General features: G+C 35.1%; 1 protein-coding gene across 1 annotated transcript in view; it reads left to right on the top strand.

Moving 5' to 3' along the window:
* Positions 1-20,824, top strand: part of ric8a (ric8 guanine nucleotide exchange factor A) — a 102,797-nt gene that overhangs the window by 36,633 nt on the left and 45,340 nt on the right. The window contains exons 5-8 of the mRNA XM_089105089.1: positions 6,572-6,677; positions 10,898-11,064; positions 14,208-14,349; positions 15,371-15,620. Coding sequence (XP_088961215.1) covers positions 6,572-6,677; positions 10,898-11,064; positions 14,208-14,349; positions 15,371-15,620 — 665 coding nt within the window. The remainder of the gene's footprint in view (positions 1-6,571; positions 6,678-10,897; positions 11,065-14,207; positions 14,350-15,370; positions 15,621-20,824) is intronic.

Raw genomic sequence — 20,824 nt, 5'->3', positions numbered from 1 at the left:
AGGAGGACACTCCCCAACAACCCTCAAGGACAAGGGCTTTAAGTTATGCCCTGGGGGCATATAAGGTTTTTATAGAAGGCGTTGTCGTAGAAACTTCAAAAAAGGCCCATCCAATTGGAAATTCAAAGGGCTAGTGCCCTTTTCACTAGTTGATAGCGATTGGAGGGCAACTAGCCCCCCCCCCCTCCCACGCCCATCATTTCCTCAAACACCTCCAATAAAAATTTTGAGATACCCATTTTGTCCAGCGTGGTTGATTTCCAGATAGAAAATATATTTTTGAGGAGGACACTCCCCCACAACCCTCAGGGCAAGGATTATAAGTTATGCCCTGGGGGCCTATAAGGTTTTTATTAAAATTTTTGTCATAGAAACATGAAAAAAGGCTCATTCGATTTGAAATTCAAAGGGATAGTACCCTTTTTAATATTCGAAAGTGATTTGAGGGCAACTAACCATCCTCCCACGCTCACCTTTTCCCCAAACACATCCAATTAAAATTTTTAGATAGCCATTTTATTCAACGTGGTTGTAAGTTTTGGATATTAAGTCATTGAGGATGTCAACCCCTCCCCCCACAGCCCTCAGGGCAGGGGGTTTTAGTTACGCCCTGGGACATATAAGGCTTTAATTGAAAACGTTGTTGTAGAAACTTTGAAAGGGCTCAATCAATTGGAAATTGAAAGGGCTAGTGCCTTTTTTAATAGTTGAAAGTTATTGGAGAGCAACTAACACCCCTCTCACGTCCACCATTTCCCAATACACATTCAATCAAAATTTTGAGATATTCATTTTTTCAACGTAGTTGAACGTTCTGGAAATTAGGTCTTTTAGGATAATAGCCCCATCAGAGCACTCAATGCAAGGGTTGTAAGTTATGCCCTGGGGGCATATAAGGCTTATATAGAAAGTTGTTGTATAAATCATAGGCAGCGCGATCGCGCTGCCTAAGTAAAGAACGGGGACACTGGAGAACGAGACAAGAAACGGGAACTAAGTAATCAAGAGGACACTCCCCAACAACACTCAGGGCAAGGGTTTTAAGTTGTACCCTGAGGGCATATAAGAACGATGTTGGCACAACGTAGTATTTATTAATTTTTTCTTTTAGAACAGGGCACTTCGTATCGAAGAAGTTGTCGTAGAAAATTCGAAAAGCGCTCATTCAATTGGAAATTGGAGTGGCTTGTGCCCTTTTTAAATGTCGAAAGTGATTGGAAGCCGACTAACTCCCCTCTCACGCTCACCATTTCCCCAAACACATCCGATCAAAATTTTGAGATAGCCATGTTGTTTAACGCAGTTGGAAGTTCTAGAAATTCGGTGTTAGAGGATGACAACCACCCTAACAGACCTTAGGGTAAGGGTTGTAATTTATGCCCTAGGGGCATATAAGGTATTTATAGAAAGCGTTATAGGTTTCAAAAGGGTTCATTCGATTGTAAATCGAAAAGCCTTGTGCGCTTTTTAATACTCGAAAGTGATTGGAAGGCTTCATATTTTTATAGTAAAGATCGATGTGGGTGTAATGCATGATTTTTTGTTGCTGTTGTTGCTTAGACAAGGGCATTTTGTATCGAAGTAGTTGTCTTGGGAACTTCGAAAGGAGCACATCCGATTGAAAGTGGAAAGGACCGATGCCCTTTTTAATTGTTCAAAAGTGATTGGAGGGCAACTAATCCCCCTTCCACTCCCACCCTCCCACGTCCACCCGCCCACCCCAACCCTCCCATTTCTGCTCTTAAAATTTAACCAAATCAAAATAGCGTCAATGTATCCAAGCTATCAAAGAAAGTAAACAGATTTTTTTGCGTATGGTATCAAGTTTCCCTTTTCAGGTCCACTAAAGGAGCTATGAAACTAAATTGAACACTACTGTCTGTGTCCAGAAATTTAAAAGTGTGTATGTTTATTAAAAATTGCTGAAAATTTTTCTTCAGCATACAAATAGCAGGCCAAACTATAAAGTCTTAAAAAACGAAAAGATTTAAAGTATTATTTTCTTTTTCCCTGAAGAGACTATGTCAATATAAAACGAACAGAAATTAATTTAAAAACCTTCCACAAGATTAGTTTTTCAGAGAAAAGTAAAGAACTTCATCAAACCAAATAAGAGCAAAAATAAAATCAAATAATCTACCAAACGTGAAACTACCACAAATCAGCATCGATAAATAAATGAAACCCAAAACAAAAAGAAATTACAATAAATAACCGAGTCACACTCAATATGAGCAGATATTAACATAAGTTGGGCGCAAAACCCCTATGCCTTCCCAAGGCCAGAACAAAATTTGCACTTTACTGAAAAAAATATAAATGTTTTTACTTTTCTAACTTTATTAAATCAAATAATTTTAGCATTTTGATTACTAAATATCAGTATATGTATATTAAACTGACAATGCACATTCACTTGTTAATTATTGTAATTTCTGTTCGTTTTGGGTTTCATTTATTTATTGATGCTGATTTGTGGTAGTTTCACGATTGGTAGATTATTTTATTTTATTTTGGCTCATATTTGATTTAATGGAGCTGTTTAATTTTCTTTTAAAAACTTATTTTTTGGAAAAATTTTTTTAAATTAATTTCCAAAAAAGGCTGCTGATGATTTCAATAAAGACGAGTCTTTAATGTTTGAAGTTTAATGGTCGAAAAGCATCATCGAAATTCAACGAAATGGTCGAACGACTTTGCATATTAATTTTCACGCTTCAACATGGCGTTACTCGCGAAAATGTGATACTGCCCTAAAAATATCGTAATTTTGAAACAATCAGAAGAAAAATCTTAGAAAATCGAGATCTTCAGGCATAAATAAAGCTGAAAATGAGTTTTCATTTTGATGTACTTTCAATGCCATCTTCGTTTGGAACACGCTATAAGTTGGACAGGTCAGTTTATGATTCTGCCAAGTTAAGCTCATAAATAAAAGAGGGAACCCTGTTTTTGCACAAATTGCACAATGAAATGCGTAATAATCATGCAATTAAAAGTTTGCCTGTTGTTATAAATAAAAAAAATAAAATAATTCAGCTTATTTTACTCAACACAGTTATTTCAGTTTCAGCATTAGGACATAGAAACCTCCGAATTCAAGAAAAATAGCTTGAGATCTGGAAAGTTTATTTTGGCTCAACAAAATAAGAACAGGACGAGTTTTTGTATTTTGATTCTTCTTTATTAACAAAAAAAATGCTTCGAAAAGCACTAAACTACTCATAAGAGTTTGTTGCCCTCTCAGGGATTAGCATTCTGCCAATATAGTTATTTAAGAGTGAAATGACTTTAATATTAAGCAGTCGGTGACGTCAGTCTGGCCCAGGATATCCTTGACCGTGGAGAAGGGGTAAGATAATATCTTGAACCTGAAATAAGCTGGTGTTTTTTTTTTTTTTTGTTTTTTTTTTTTTTTTTTTTTTATATTAAAAGGCAAAGAAGCTGTCTTTTTACATAAGTTAGTCCCATTGGGTTCACAATTTTGAACTATTACGAAAATTCCACCATTCCAAGCATTGGAAAAATTCCACCATTTGTGGTATGCTTCTTTTGATTATGCATTTAAATATTATGTATCTTTAATCCCCATCAAAATCTTCTTGTAAAACTAGTAACAACGAATTTTTTATGCTTTATTAAAAAATGCGAAACAAAAAAAGGTGGTACATGTTTGGATTTATCTCAAAAATTTATAAGTTCTTTTTCTTGAATAGCATTTGCAAAACCAAAACCTCCTCTTTTTTTTATTTTTTTTTATTTACCATAAGCATTGTCTATTTTAATAATGGAAATAGGGAACATTTGTGATTTCTGCAGTGAACAAAATGGTTGTTTTATCAAAACAATCTGCTCATTTCGTTTAATGGGGTCGATAGTCGTACTGTTTAAACCCTAATCATCAAACTGCATAAGAACTAGTTTTATATCAATTGTCATGTATCTGGCGCTACAGAATGTGTTAACAAATTTATGCAGTAAGGACGTTCAGTACCTGAAGAATTGTCATTCCAAAATTATGTACGAGAATATAGGTAATTTGGGCCTCCATATTTTATTCTTATTGTGAACCCGAAATATTTCAGTAGTATCGTTAATATGATTTAATCGTGACCTAGTGAAATAAATGACCTGGTGTCATCTTCTTCTCTTGTAAAAACAGAAGAAGTTTCATCTTATTCTGTTTCATCTTCTTCTGTTCTCTAATGTGTCACAAATTTTAATAATTTGTTCTGTCCTCTACTTCCCCATGTCATTAATTTTTAATTCCTTGTATTTGTCATCGAGTAAGTTCTGACAAATTTGCCGTGATCTTGCTTTGCTCATAGATGAACTTGGAACTACTCAAATCTCGTATTATATTTTTTTACCTAAGAAATTGCTACCAATAATGGCGTCATTATCCAATTGTTTCTGTCAAAGAAGAAAATGTTGAAAAATTTAGCACAATTAGGCTTTTCCCAAAATTTAATAATGCAAAGATCACTCGCACAAAATTTTTAAAAGCTATTCAAGTAGCTCCTTGCGTCTTATTTTATTAATTTTTACAGAAATGAATTTACTTCATCAATACAACGAGCTTCAAATTGTATAAAGGTGTACAAGAGATGTGAAAGCGATGAAATATTTGCTAGACCTATTTACTTTAGGGTTTATATTATTTTATTGGTCAGAAGTCTTTCCTGAGCAACCACCCAACGAAAAACATTCAGTTATTGTAGAGGATCGACTACTTGGTCAGTTAATGCCTTTGCGAGCTTTTGGTGACTACGTATAAGTGGGACAAGGCAGTGATACAAAAGCATGTTGTACCTTGTATCAGCAACATAGCTGCGCCTCCCAACTATCACACTCCTTATTTGACAGCATGGCCAGAGATAACGTGGTATCATCTTTCTGACAATGATAAGTTCCTTATCTTAGCAACAGATGGCATTTGGCCTTTAGCAACAGATGGCCTTTCTAACATCTGCTGAGGCCGTAAATATAGTCGGAGAGCATTTTCTAGGGCATGAGATCCCAGTAAATACGAATGCTGCCACTTAGCGGGCACTGCTACAGGTTTTGACCACGATAGGTTGGCTACGTTTCTTACTATCCCTGAAGAAATCGTTCGAAACTTTAGGGATGACATATCCATTGTTGTCGTCTATTTTGACTCGGAGTAATTCCTGAAGTATCTATTTCAGGCTGAGATACCAGCACAAATAGCTTAAATCTTCCATCTTTCTACTAAGAAATTGATTGAAAGTGAAAACATAAAATTTATAGAGGATAGTTGTGCGTTCTTTCGTAAATGATTTTGGGTTCTTACTGCTACGCAATCGTTATTTCTTACCTTAAAGAAGTTTTCAAAATGCTGATGTTGTAGTTGAGCTAGCTTAGAGCTCCCATCTTCTATAGAATGAATGGCTAGTAATAACACCCAGTTTATGTGATAGTTATATCTTCTTCAATGCAATTCGCACAGAAGCGCTGTATTGTAAATTTTATTGCGTTCTTATGGATTTGCATCCTTATTACTTGCCTAAATAATTGCTTCAGAAGTGTTTTCTCGCTACATAGGTTGTTTAGTCTTAAGAAAAATACGAACGAATAACATGGATCTGCAACCTCTTATATATGTCTAAAACACAATCAGTTAACCGCGTTAACATAAATAAAGTCAGTAGACAGGCTGCTTTAATCACTAGGGAAAGAATTCTTGCCGAATCTAATTTTGAAGCCTTTCTTTCGCTTTGGCTGGGTTTTTGTTTCGGTTCGTTTCAATGCCTTCACACTGGTTACCCCAAAAGACTAGTTTTGTTTTATAGTAAATATACAAAAAAAAATTTCAATTGAAAGTAAGGAGCAAAATTAAAGTTTAAAACGAACAGAAATTATTCCATATAGTGCCTTAAAGTTTTTAATACTTCAACAAAGCTTCTTATTCAAATCAACCGGCCCTTGTGTTTCCGGAGTCTTTCTTAAAAGATTTTGCCAAAAAGTAAAACTTTAGGGTAAAGAGCTAGGGATTAAGAAGGGGGAAGCATCCCTCATAATCGGAGTAATTTCTGTTCGTTTTTAGCTTAAATATTGCTCCATGAACCTCTCCCCCCCCAAAAAAAAAAATCCTCCAGAGGAATTTCCTATCACGAAAAATCTCTAGAAAATTCAGCCCGAACAATTCTATCCTAGCTGTAAATTCCCCCGAAAGTTTCCCGTGGACTTTCCATCCTGGAAAATTTTCTTAGCTTACTTTCATCTAACAAAAAAAAGACTTGTTTTATCCTTTGTTTTTTCTTGACCAAATGGTGTCAGATCGGTCTCCTTTGATGCCTCTTTTCATATGGGGAAATACAAAAAATTCATACATAACTACTATGCCTCTTCACAAAAGGCTTTCCTGGCTGTAGCGTGAACTGTGGCCTACCGACTAATCGTTTTTCAGGCCTGTGGTAAGGAGAGACGTTAAAGAAAAACATGTTCTAGGCCTGTATTTTACAAAACCTTGTGGCAAAAAAAAGTAAAACTTTAATGTTTGATCTTACGGTCCCTCATTTTTTCCAGTCATTTTTCTTTTCTTTTTCAGGAATGTGTTGAAAGATGAATCAAACGCATTAGAGGTCTTGACGAAACTTTTGGAAAAACTTGCTCATATACCTTCTATCGAGAAAGAGCCCACTGAGAGATTAACTGTAAGTCCAAATAATATTACCGCAAGATTAACCCTGTGTTTTAGCTGGGGTATTATTATTATTATTATTCATTTATTGCCCGTCAAAAAAAGGTACAAAAGGTACAGTAGACGGAGTAATCACTAAAGAAAACAAAAAAGAGAAAAAAAAAGAAGAAAAAGAAGGACACAAACACACATTGAAAATTCAAACACCTGAGAAAAGAAAACTTCATTACATTAATACAAACAGTGAGTATATACATCACATTAATATAAAAAAAACTATTTTGAACGTATAAGTGACTATGAATAATGAAACATGCTTTGAAAACGGAAGAGAGATTTATTCATGCTCAAATTAGGGTCGAATAGCTTATACAATTGAATAATATTGCAGTTTTATGACAAAGGGGGCAAATGTAGATGATATTTAGCAAATCTGAAGAAGATTGATCGTAGGTGCTTTTTATCTGTAACTGTAAAGAATCTCCAGAAAGGAGCAATGTAAAGCAGATGAGGAAGGGCTGTGGCGTTGTAAATGGATGCTAGAATATAACGGTTGAAGCGTAGTTTGCTTTTTACGATTATAGCGTAAGAAATGCTAATTTTACGCTCAACGTGAGAAATCAGCAAACGACGTGTGTGGCCTATAGATGCGCCAATTGGGAGGCCCAAGTATGTAATATGGTCTGAGGGTTTAACAAGAGAACCGTCCATATTTATAAGAGAAGTAGAGGAATTTCGCCAATTGAAAAGGATTATTTTGGATTTCTCAGGATTAAAAGACAGACCGATTTTTGAATATTCATCTTTGAGGATTTTGAAATTCTGCTCAATGCGCTGGATCGTACGGCTGAGATTCAGGATGTCATCAGCATAACAAATAAGAGACATATGACTGGATCTTCTGAGAAGTGGGGGAGGAACATATTCTAGTAAGCATTCTTACGTATAGGGGAAATTTTACATAGACCCCTCCCCTTCCCCCCCCCCCCCAAAAAAAAAATTGTCTATTTTAACATGATTTGAGCGCACTGATATAGGAATGCTATGTCTGATGTATCTTACTACACCCTTTAAATGTCACTTATTTTTTAATGAAAGTACTCATAGTATTTATCATATCTTGATTTCTTTGGTTTTTCCCTCAATGTTTTAGCCAGTGATGCCTCCGATGATAAGCATATCTCATTTCTCGTAAGCTTTTGGTTAAGCTACAATTCCTTGAACGGCTTTAAAGATCAACCTATGCCGAATATTGTCCTTTTCGGCCAACCGTCAAGGACTAAGGGAAAGCAGGTCGTCTGAGGTTTGAGTGGGAGGATGTAATAAAGAAATATTTAAGGGAAATCGGAACTTCCTGGGAGGGTGTAAAGAGGGTGGCTTTGAATAGATTGGAATGGAGGAGAAGCGTGTGTAGCTGTGTTGGTCTCAGGCAGCTTGGTGCTGCGGTGAGTTGTTAGTAGTAGTTAGTAGTCTGGGAACCTGTCTTTTGTCAACCTAAATAATTCAACCTGCCTGTCTGAGAATACTACTGAGTAACTTAGTGGTGTCCTCCCATCTATGACATTTCTTTTTTATAGGCCCATGCTATGCGTTTTACTGAAAAATCATTTATTTTTTTGGAATTTGAACCACATTTGACTAAAAAACAGATTTTTCTTTGATTTGTAGCTCTTGATGGGTAACATTAAACTTAACGAATCTTATATATTTAAAATCAGCATAAAAAGTCCACGCTTTTGATGTATCTGTTTTTTTTTTTTTTTTTTTTTTTTTTTTTTTTTTTTTATTTCGGTCACTATTGAGCCGTGTTGCTCTGTACTTACGGTTTGTTATTACGATCTGTTTGATACGGAAATTTTTTGAGGAGTATTTTCTGGGGGGATTTTATACAGGGAGAATTTTACGTGGAGAGGAAACATTTTTTGGGTGAGTTTTAAGGGGAAATTTTATAGAGGGGCGTCAGGGGATATCCTACCAAGACTTGAAAAAAAGACCAGAAATCATATATAAAAACAAGTTTTTTCAGCCGTAAGGAAAGAGCAACATTAACATTTAAAAAATACAGAAATTTTGCCGTATACGAAGGGAGCTGTCACTTCCTCAACCCTCGCTCTTTATACTAAATTTTGACTTTTGGTCACAATTTTTAAGAAAGACAGCGCAAACACAAAGGCCGTTGAGGTTAAGTCAAGTGTATTTCTATGGAACTTTAAAAACTTTAGCGTACTGAGTGAAGGATAAGGAAGGGACAGCCCCCTTCATATAAGGAATAATTTCTGCTCGTTTTAAGTTTTAATGTTGATCCTTACTCTAAGTTGAAAAACTTTTATTTTTTATTTTATTGTTAAAAAAAGAGTGGCCTCTTTTTGGCCACTCTTGGCATAAAAAACCTGCGATTTGGTGTAGTTGGCAACCCCGTATATGTGCAAATACGATGGTGGTTCGAGAGCTAGAAAATATACTGAGGCAAGTCAATTTTTAGGCAACTCGTGAGTATTTCTAAATACGATTAAAGGTTTTTAAAAAATCATAAGAAGTCACCACAGGGACAAACTTTCTAAGGAAGATAAAAATGCTAAAGACCCCCCCCCCCCCCGCCTAAGATTTTTCTGGTACCCTCATTTCTTTTTTTCTGTTTTGCACTCTTTTTTAAAGATAAATTTGTCAATTTGGTCAATTGTTGGCGCCCTTGTCACATTCTTCCCCCCCACACGAAGATTTTGCTCTAGATCCGCCCCTGAGTTGTTTCTCAGTACATAGTAATTATAGATCAAAAGCCCATAGTTTTAGAGTAATCGACTTGGGAGTACTGAAACTTGCTTTACAAAATGGCAAAACAAAGTTTATTATCTTTTTTTTTTTTTTTTCCTTCTTGTTAAAAATTTCACTTTAAAGTCAGCCTAGTTCTTTTTGCCATTAAATGCCTTTACCATTGAATAAGGAACATTTAGGATTTTAGATGAGTTTCTTCAATATCAAGGAAACATTTGTATATATATTCATTTGTATATATTTTATTAATTTGAAAATATATTTTTATTAAAAAATATTTTTATTAATTTTTATTAATTATATATATTAATTTGTATATATATTTATTATGTATATATTATATTTAATATATAATGAAAATTTATATATAGTGCAAGGCCGTATCTAGGGGGAGGGGGTTGAACCCCCTCAAACATAAATAAATATATATATATATATATATATATATATATATATATATATATATATATATATATATATATATATATATATATATATATATATATATATATATATATATATATATATATATATATATATATATATATATTAGCGTTTTTGAGACTGGAAAATAGGACTGAAATTTCAAGCAGTTTTGCTTGCACTCTCCCCCTCCCACTCCAGTTTGACCTTGTGTAGGTCAGTTAATTTTATTACTGTCTTTTTTTTTTGTCTTTTTCTTCTCTTTGCGTGCTGGTTTGTTATTTTTGTGATGCTTTTATCTCTTTTGTTGATTTTATGTTGGTTCTTAAGTGATTACATTTCATCTCTTTTTCTTGAATTTGCTTTTTTTTTTTTTTTTTTTTTTTTTTATATATAGTTCCGTGTATACAATCACTCTTATTGAGCTGGTGTCTCAAGAAGAAAAGAAATTTTTTGTGTAAGTTTTAATTTTAGGAACTTGAAGCGGATTTTATAAGATTTTATGAACTTTGAGTGAATTTAATATGCGAAATATTGAAGTTACCTTTAAAGACACACATGTACTCGGTTTTTCAAAAAAAGAAGTTCTCTAAGAAAGTTTTAATTTTATGAGCTTGGAATGATTTTAATATGCGAAATATTGAAGTTACTTTTCAGTACATACAACTACTCTTATAGAGTTGGTTTTTCAAAGAAAAAAGTTTGTGATGCAGGTTTTAATTTAGGAAGTGGAAGCGGATTTAATAAGTGAAATATTGAAGTTACTTTTCAATATCAAGAAGTTTTTTATGCAAGTTTCAATTTTAGGAAGTTGAAGCAGATTTTATAAGTGAAATATTGAAGTTACTTTACAATACATACAAGTACTCTTATAGAGCTGGTTTTTCAAAAAAAAAGTTTTTTATACCAGTTTTAATTTTAGTAAGTTGAAGCGGATTTGATAAATGAAATATTGAAGTTACTTTTCAATACATACAAGTGCTTTTATAGAGCTGGTTTTTCAAAGAAAGAAGTTTTTTATGCAAGTTTTAATTTTAGGAAGTTGAAGCGGATTTAATAAGTGAAATACTGAAGTTACTTTTCAATATCACCTTCTGGATTGATTCTTCTGTAAAAGATCCAGAGCTTTGTCGTCTAGTATCTACTTTAAAAGTGATTCTACTCCAGACTTGTCAAAAGAAGACAAAAGAACATGAAGTAAAAAGGTGAGCAGATAAATTTTTGTGATTACAGTCATAAACATGGATGTAAACAGGCACCATAAGAGGAAGGGAGGAGGGAGAACCTGAAAACACAAACAGGTGTGTTTTAGGCTTCAATTTTTTTATTTTTCAACGTCTTCCCTATCCTCTTTGTGTTACAGTTTTAACCGGCGACAAACTCTTTCCAACTCTTGTAAATATTGGCAAATGCATATCATGGAAATTGTCGATGAAAAATCAACCCATTTTTGGGTCTCGACCTCCCGTATATTAGAGAGACTCCTTGTCGCTGAGCTATGATGACGTGCTCAGAAAATATAACACCCAGTCAGTCAGCAGAATGTCCACCGGAATTGACTACTTATTAAAATGCATTTTAATCAATGTTAAGCAGAACACAGGCCTAATTGTTTACATATTCTTGACTCATCAGTATATGCAACACTGGGTCCTGGTAATGTATAATTTCTTTTGCCGTTAAGGAATCATACGTCTGCCTAACTTAAAGTGATTGGTCTTTAAATAGAATTTTCTTTGCAGTCAAAATAATCATGTTTCTTAAATTTCTGCCTAAAATACAGCTTGGTTCAGATATGGAAATACTGTAACCGTTAAAAACTCCCTTGTATGTGCAATGTTAATGTGCCTAATTGCCTAATGTGCAGTGCTGGATCTTGGTATTAAACTTGTCTTCGTCAAGAAATTTCAAAGTTCTGCCGAATGTTTAGCGCTAGTCCACATCTAAAGTTACCTTTGCAGTTGAAAATTCATGCATAATAAGTTCTATATGGTGTGCAGTACTCTATTAACGCAGAATTGCAGCTGAAGTTGACTATTCATGTGTAATAAAATTGTACCTAATATCCAGTGCCTTGTCTTGATATAAAATTGTGATTTCCCCTAGATCAACATCCATTGAAGTTCGGCCAAAAGGGCAGCACTGACTCCACCTAGAATTACCTTCTCTGTTTTATGCAATAAAATTGCACCTAGTGTGCAGTACAGGGTCTTGATAAAGAATTTCCTTCGCCATTAAAAATCATGGGCATCAAAATTCTGCCTAATACTATATGGAATACAGCTACCGGTAAAAACTTATATGCATTAAAGTTCTGCCTAATATGCATTGCTGATACATATAGAATTTGATTTTATATTCATGTTTTAATTCTCTTTTATGTTCATATTTGTATGTTCATTCCCTTTTATATTCGTGCTGGGTCTTGATAGAGAATTACCTTTGCTATTAAAAACGCATGTGCATCAAAATTCTATCTAATGTGCAATGTTGAGTCCTGATACAAAATCTTCCTTTACTATTAATCCTATGTACTAAAATCATTTCAAGTTGTAAAGAGGTCCTACTCTGCCACATGTTGATCACATATGTTTTCTCAAACATTTAGCACAAACTTCATCAAACTTTTTGCACGCATGCAAAGCTCCAAAAGCAAATTACATGCCTGCCCCGAGGAATCTCTGGACAATATACAGTACATCTGTATGATTATCAATGCAATTTCATCGTCGTTAGTCATAATGACGTCATAACATCGCTCGGCATCGTCTCGCCGTCATAATAACGTCGCTCGTGGAGCCTACAGACCTTCCATAGAGCCTTAGAAATTCATGGAAACCAAAGAGTATATGTATGTTTAAGGGAATGACTCTCTACACTAGTATAACATACACATAGTGGGTAGATTTCTACCTCAGGGCTGTGTCCAAGGGACTCCTTCTGGGAAAATTGTGGCATGAAAATCGGATTGTTTATATTATTTCTGTCCCTTCATCATAGAACAAGAGTTTTGTTGGAAATTTTGCAGGATTTCCTCCTACTTCAGATTTGTTTTTTCTCTATTTTTTTTTTTTTTTTTACATGGTACTAATTCTGAACAACGCGATTCGCATCATTTCCACAATACTGTGAATGAAAAATCAAAACTGTTCTGGTCTAAAACTTTTTTTTTCAATTCTTATTGTACTTCTATTATAAAATAGAGGTATTTTTAAAAAGGTACCTATTTAGAGCTGGGTCGACTTTGGCTGAGCTGATAAAGTTATATCACTGACCTGCGTTCCAAACTCAATAACCAGCGACACCAGGACTCGCTTCAAGGACTTCTATTATAGCGCTATTTAAATATACCAATATCTCTATTTTAAGCATAGTTTGTCTTTTATGCTATGTAAATCGTTTATTACGGTACCCTTTGTCTAGTTTCGACTTTTTTGTTGTTGCTAAGGTGGTTGACGGAGGTCGTTGCTGAAATACCTGCATTTCTGCCTTGTTTTTTGTGCTTTCACTTATTGAGAATTTTCATTATTTTCTTCTCTTATTTTGTTTTTTTGGTTTTATATTTTCATGTAAAATAATTGGAAATGTGTATAAATCAAGTTTTAAGTTTCACTCATTATCAAATGCTACTTTTTAAAGCAGAAAGGGAAGGCACCAAGAAACAAACTAAATAATTTTGAATAAAACTAATACAGTAAAAAAGGATTAAGATACTTGAGAGCCATTGTTGGTGCATATGGCGTCAAATCGACGTTTCAGTTGCTGAGTCTTTTTACAGGGACCAGTAGCGAGCTTGTCGCCCAATCTTGCTGCGACGGGGATCAAACCCTGGGCCCTGCATTGTCGAGGAGAGCATCAATGCACTGTGCTACGACACGTTATACTATTACAATACATACTAAAAATTGTTTCAAATTATAACGTAATTTTTCAAATTATGTTAGTTTTTCATTTTTTTTCAAATTTTTAGCCACAGTCTCGGTCAGTTTCGATGTATGTTAAGAGACAGTTCTGACATCAAATCAGACTTTCTGCCTCAGAAAATTTGTAATTAGATTTCTGTTAAATTAAGAAATTCACCATTCTTGGTTTATTTACATGAGTTCTAGGAATTCAATCATTGAATAAAAAGTAATTTTAAAATGATTACCTGTCTTTTTTTTCTTGTGTAAATGGACTAATATAACTGGAGTCTTGCTGAGCTTAGTGTCCATTTAAGCACGAATCAGATTCATAATATGTTTCTACTAAAAAGAACAAAAAAAAAATGATAAACCAGCTTAGGTGTTCTGTATATTAACATTTTAATTACTTTGCCTTTACTTCACCTCGGAATGTTTTTTTTCAGTCACGTGGTCAACTTACTAACAAACATACCCACCATCAACATGTATCAGTTATACATGATTGATGATAGCGAAGAAGAAATAAAATATGATATGAGAGGAATCGATGTTACTCTTGATTTATTGAATCAAAAATTAGACTCTGTGAGTATTTCTGAATTTTTATTCTTCTTAATTCGTATTTCCCAAAATTATTTTAAGGTTATTTTCGTTATGTGTATTCAATCCTGTTTATAATTATGCTGCCATTCTGTGGCCATTGTTTATTCAATATGCCAAGTTTTTGGTGGGCTTTTAATTAATTTTCTGTTTTTTTTCTATTTATTATCTGAAGTAGGGCTCAAAGGGCTCATCTGAAAGGGCTCACTGAAATTTCTGCTAGTTAGTAGTTTAAACACTGATTAATTGTTTGGTCATTATCACGGATGTTCAGAGGTCAGGGTTATAGGGAGTAATAAGCAGGTTGTTTTCAGGCTACAATTTTCCTCTCAATTGTTCTTCTCCCTCCTTACGTTTTACACGTAAAACGTAACCAAGATTAGAATATTGGAAGCTACAGTGATGACAGTGGTCAAGTATGGTTTTGAATCATGGACACTTCGAAAGACGGATGAAGATTTGCTAGATGTTTTCCAGAGAAATTGCCTACGGATTGTTCTGGGTACCCTGGTGACTGACCATTTTTCAAACAGTAGACTGTACGAAAAAGTGTTGTTCAATCCCGCTTTCTAGGGCTATAAAAAGAGAAAGGATGAGATGGCTAGGGCACGTTCTGCGGATGAAGGATGACAAATTGCCAAAAATTTTCCTTTTCGGCCAACAGTCTAGGGCTAAACGGAAGCAGGTCGTCCGCGGTTAGGGTGGGATAATGCCATAAAGAAAGATTTAAGGGAAATGAGAACTTCCTGGAAGGTTTTAAAGAGGGAGGTTTTGGATAGATAGGCATGGAGGAGGGGCGTGCATAGCTGTGTTGGCCTCGGGTGGCTTGGTGCTGCGGTGAGCTGTTAGTAGTAGTGGTAGTATTATATGTGAATAGGTCGTAATATACTTAAGAAGGAGAAATAATTTATTATTCTCTCTCTTTCTCCCTCCATCTCCTCTCTCCTTTTTGTAATGATCTTAGCCATGGCTGCTGCTAATAAACTCGTTTACTTTTTGTTTTCAGGAGCCAGCAAGGTCTGTCGAAGAACTAGCTCCGATACTCACGTTTTTTTGTATAATTTGTAAAGCTCATTCCGCTGTGAGGAAACATGTAAGATCAGTTGTCTTGCCACCAATGAAATCCGAAATTACAGAAAGACCAGAGATGGGCAATAGCCTGAGAAATAAGCTGGTGAAGAGGATGACTGCGGCTTCCAGGACTCAAGTGTCTCAAGTCTCGGCTCAATTACTTTTTGTCTTATGTAAAGAGAATGGTGAGCTTTTTATTGTTTTTCATTTCTGGAATCTTTTATTTTGGTACGATACACTGGAATGACCCCTTTTCTGCCTTAAAAAAAGTCAATGTCGATGTTTGCTTATTGGTTAAGCGACTGTGAAACCTTGCACAAGTGAATTGAACATGAATTCCCGAATTATTATTGTTTTAAGTTCTATCTCAAATTACCGTTTACTTTGTGAAGTTTACGTGCTCAGGTTTAACGTTTTGGAGCCTTGGAGAAGCTTGGACTGAGTAAGGGTGCTACAAATTCCAAAGGCCACAGAACGCTCAAGATAAATCACAATAGAGTAAATCTTATGCTTATTCTAAATCAAATTGGATAATTTTTATTCCTCTTTACTATCGAAAACTTAGATGAGTAGTTATTTTGGTTTTTCTTGAGCTCAAGTCTACGAGCCTGACTTCATGTTTCATCACACTGATTCCATAGAAGTGAACAAATTAGATGGGGAAAGTTGTGTTGAGAAACTCATACCTACATGAATTCATACCTACATGGGGATGAAGTGTGACCCCGTTTGTCATCTTTGTATTCATTTCTTTGTTTTTGTCAGGGCTAGCCAGTTCGGCTTTAGATCTTTTAATTATAAAATTTGCAGGGGCGTCAATTAATGTAAATGCTGGAAAACGAGGAGGGGGGGGGGCGGAGAATGTTTCAAAACCTGAGTAAGAGTAGCAACTTTGTTGTTTTTTCTAAAATAAATTAAGCGAAAATACACCGAAAAGGTATTTTTCAAAATCGACTAGATGGCGACAGTTGCCTCCCCCCCCCCGAAAAAACGTCCCTGAAAGAATATAATATATCCAAAACCAACAGAATCCTAACGAAAACCAATGACGCTATAGATACCAAGCGAGATTTTGCGCCTTTTTAGGCAGACTATACCTCGGGCCATCTATTTTAATCTAGTAAAATAAAAAATGTAAAAATAAAAAGCGAAATAAAGCAGATAATGTTGCATATCTGATCTAAAGCTATTTTATACCTATTTTTAATAGTAAAACCAAATTGCTAGCAAATGATGAGGTGGGTCCGAAATCTTTGTGAGATTTTAAAGTAAAAATTGTAGTATCTGTCGTGACTATTAATCCTGCCCATAAAAGTGCTGAAAACTCTATAGATGATAGGTTTAGAGGCATTTCACTTCTATCTGTTTAATGAATATTTCGAGAAAGCAACCTATCTTTTGCATATCTAATTATTTACATGAGAATAATATGTATAAAACTCATTAATATGAATTTTAAAAGAATATTTTTACTGCCTTAGCTTCATATGATTTGTGGTTAACTTTAAGTGGCAGTCTTGGTAACAGTCAGAATGCTGTGGCCTTTTTTTTGGATGTAGCTAAAGTCTTGTAGTAAAAAATTTGATAAAGCAATTGATCTTCGAATATAAGATTATTAATATCAGAGTAACATATTTAATATTTTCAGTATGGGTTTTAAACGGGGAAGTCAACTGATCTAGTTGTATATGATTTGTTATTAACTTTAAATGATGGTGTTCATAATAATCGGAACACTTTAGCCGTCTTCTTGCATATTGCGAAAGTATTTGATTATATTGATTCGCCTGGTCTTTCTACAGAAACTTCTTTATTACAGTTTTCATAAAAAAGAATGGGTAACTTTTATGAGTGAAAACTGGTGTTAGTGTCGAAAAAAAAAACTATCAACCCCATCCAGCATTTGGCGACATTTGGCTTTGTAATCGTTTTTTTTTCTCAGGAAGTGAGATCAGACACCTATTTCTACCCAAATTTTACCAATTAAACTAATTAATTTAATTATTCTTATTATTACTTCTGAAACAATGCCAAGTGTTGCCATACGCTAGATGGCGTTGATATTTATTTGTTGACACTAGCTCCAGGACTTATAAATTTGAGGGTTAGATATTTTGAAGGTTGTAACATGCTCTTTATGGATATCTCAAAATTTATTTGACATATTACAATTACGAGGGTTGTATCTAAAGGAAAAAAAGACTAAAAGTCTGTTCAGCATACTGTGTTTAGAAAAGTTAAATTATTTAAAATCTGTCTTGATAATAGTAGTTGAGCTAGTAGTTATCAAATATTTCAGAAGTGTGACACTCCGATTTCTTGTTTCTGGTCTTCTGGTTTCTGGTGTTTCTAGTATCTTTTTGTTTATGACCTTACACTTTTGAATAAACTATCTGCTAATTCATTATACAAAAACGGATCACTTAAAGTTTTTAATTTTGTGAAATAACTTTGATTTTATGAAGTCTTAATTAACTGTTATATTATATATATGTAGGGCTTTGCATTAAAATAAACAAGTCCTTTTTTGTCATTTTCAAGCATCGGCGTTTCTACGCGCCTAAAAATCTCAATTTTTAAGGCATCCTTGAGCTAAGTTTATAAGCTGAGGTATTGCTGTAGTTGTTACAATGCTGTGATTTTATCCGACCCAATTTTAGAGCTACGGTGAGTCATATTGACTCTGAAACAGTAAATATAGTATCATACATTAGCCCCATCAACTTATGGAAAGCATTAAGTTATAACCTGGATAAACTTTCATTTCATTTTTAAAATTTCATTTTTAAATACTAAGGAAGACTATGTGCCACCACGTTATATGCCACCTTATAATCTATTGTCCGTGGTCAGTTTGGACCTTTTCAGGGTCTGAATTGAGGAAAATTGTTGTCTGCTCGTGTCTGATCTCTTTCGCTTCTGAAAGTTTCTGAAACAGGATATTATACCTAAAAACGTCGCTTTGGATTAACTTTTTTTTGGTTTTCTACTAACGTTAGCTCGATACCTCTGGAAAAAGAAGAGAAGGGGGAACAAAAATGAACCAAGTTAGAGAGATCATTGAACAGGAGAAATGTTAATTTTGTATTATTAGCAAGAGGGTGTCAAAATGTTAAAAATAGGGTTTGCCGAGACAGTGAACTGGCCGATGTATTTCTTTAACATATCCAATTACTTAATTCAAGTGTTTCAGTCATAAATCAAGCGGACTTCTCATTGCGCACCCCTTTTGAAGGTAATCATATATGTGCATTCATACAATACATATATTTTCAATAACCTAATATATATATATCAGAATCAGAATCATTTTAATGAAAACAGCTGTCATAGACACACTAAAAGAAATGCACTAAAAGGCGCTGTTTTTTACATGAAAACTGTTATACATGAAAACACTCCTCCACATTTTATTAAAAGCACTTGTAAAAAAAGGAACAAAGGAGTTACTAAGTCTGTTTGTACGGCACGAGACGGGCATAAGTTTGCTTTTGCTTCTGGTATTTGCGCGGACGGGCATTTTAGGTGGTAATATTGTCCTATGTACTGGACTAGACAATAAAAACTGGCCAAAACGAATCCTCAGCTGAAAACGGCGATCGCGAAGGCTTGGTATTTCAAGTGACTTCAGAGCGGAGCTGTAATCTACATATTTGTCGCAAAGAATGATCTTTACAGCTCGTTTCTGGATCCCCTCCAAATCATCACTTAATTAATCTATGTGATGAACTTGTGGGCCCCAGATGGGATACGCATATTCAAGGATGAGTCGAATAAAAGTGAGGTACGCTGTTTTCAGCTGATACACTGGAAAACCTAGGCGACACATCGCTACCAGTGTCCGCATAGCATAATGTCCCTTCTTAACTAGCTCTTGTACATGAATAGAGAACGAACAGTCCACACTAAAGGTGACACCCAAGATAGTCGCACACGAAGCAGAAGGGAACGAAGTCGCGGGGTAGGTAAAATCGCGTTTAAATGGGTTGAACCTCAAAACCTTTGATTTATTCTCATTAATTTGAAGATTGTCCGCAGTACATTGTGATTTAAACTAATCGAAAAAATTTGGGTCGAACTGGGCTACAGCTTGTGAATCCTTTACGTGGTATTTAAGAAGCGCAGACAAATCATCGACGAATTTAAAACGATCGTCAAAAGTCAGAAAGTACATAGTTGATAACAGCCAGGAAAAGAAGAGCTGCTAATTTGGTACCTTGTGGGACGCCACATGTAATTTCCACCCATTCCGATTCAATATCACCGGGAAAAAGGGCGTACACTTTTTGATACCTGTGACGTAAGAAAACAATTACTAATTGGAGGATGTGCTTACGGGCACCCATTGACCTGAGATTCTGGGCGGCAAGAGGGTGCTTAATCAAATCAAATGCCTTTCGGTGGTCTACCAGAAGTAAATCTACAAACGAACTTCCACACTCTAACCATTCACCTACTAGGTGATAAGGCCGTACTAAATAAACAGACGTGCTGCATCCCTTCAGGCTACCATACTGGAAGGGGTCAAGTGACGATGAAATGTCTGTGAGAAGTTCACGATATATGAAAGATTCTGCAACTTTAGCAAAGTTCGGTGTGATCGAAATAGGTCTTAACTGATCACATGTCTTAGGTCCTTTAACTTTGGGTATTACGCGAACATATGCTCGCTTCCAAGTATCGGGAAAGGTTTGTTCACTGAAGCACTGATTGATGATCGATGCCAATGGTTTGGCTAAAAACAAGGCATATTCGCGAATAAGTTTGACCGGCAACTCACCAGGGTATGAAGAGCAAATCGGTTTTAGTTTTTTGAGTTCTTTAAAAACAGCAAATTGGGTAAACTGTTTTATTTCGTCAGTTTTACTATCGACTAAGAGATCAACAAGTTTGGCGTCTGTAATTGAGGAGTAGGTGTCACAAATGCCAGCAAAGAACTCGTTTACGTCTGAAGAGCTCATTTGGGATCCGTCAGGCTTGGGTATTTTCAGCTCACTGTTAGCTGACTTGCCAGTCATTTGTTTCACTGTGGAATGCCACTTCCGACTGCTACTTTGGAGAAGGGGTACTACCTTTTCCCGAACATAATTTCTTCGCTTGAAACGATTGACGGCCACGATTCGATTTCTAAGTTTCGTCGCCACGGCTATTTGTCCGGAACTGTGCAGCTTGCACCTCATCTTGATCATTTGTTTGAGATCGCTTGTGATCCATGGCTTATCGGACTCACCACTACAACTTTAGTGGGAAAAAACTTGTGAAACATCTCTAACAGAAGAGAGCTAAAGTGCTGAACTTTGCTATTCAGGTTTACTATAGAACACAGGTCGTCGAAGCAGTAAGTCCCGATCCACCGACCGAAATCGCAGATTGATTGAGAGTTAAGCGG

Source organism: Artemia sp. Qi Xiang Cuo, chromosome 19 (assembly GCF_049724085.1).
Source record: "Artemia sp. Qi Xiang Cuo chromosome 19, ASM4972408v1, whole genome shotgun sequence".
Classification (NCBI taxonomy): Eukaryota; Metazoa; Arthropoda; class Branchiopoda; order Anostraca; family Artemiidae; genus Artemia; species Artemia sp. Qi Xiang Cuo.
Note: the sequence above shows the minus strand (reverse complement) of the source record. Positions and strands in the feature narration are given on the sequence as shown.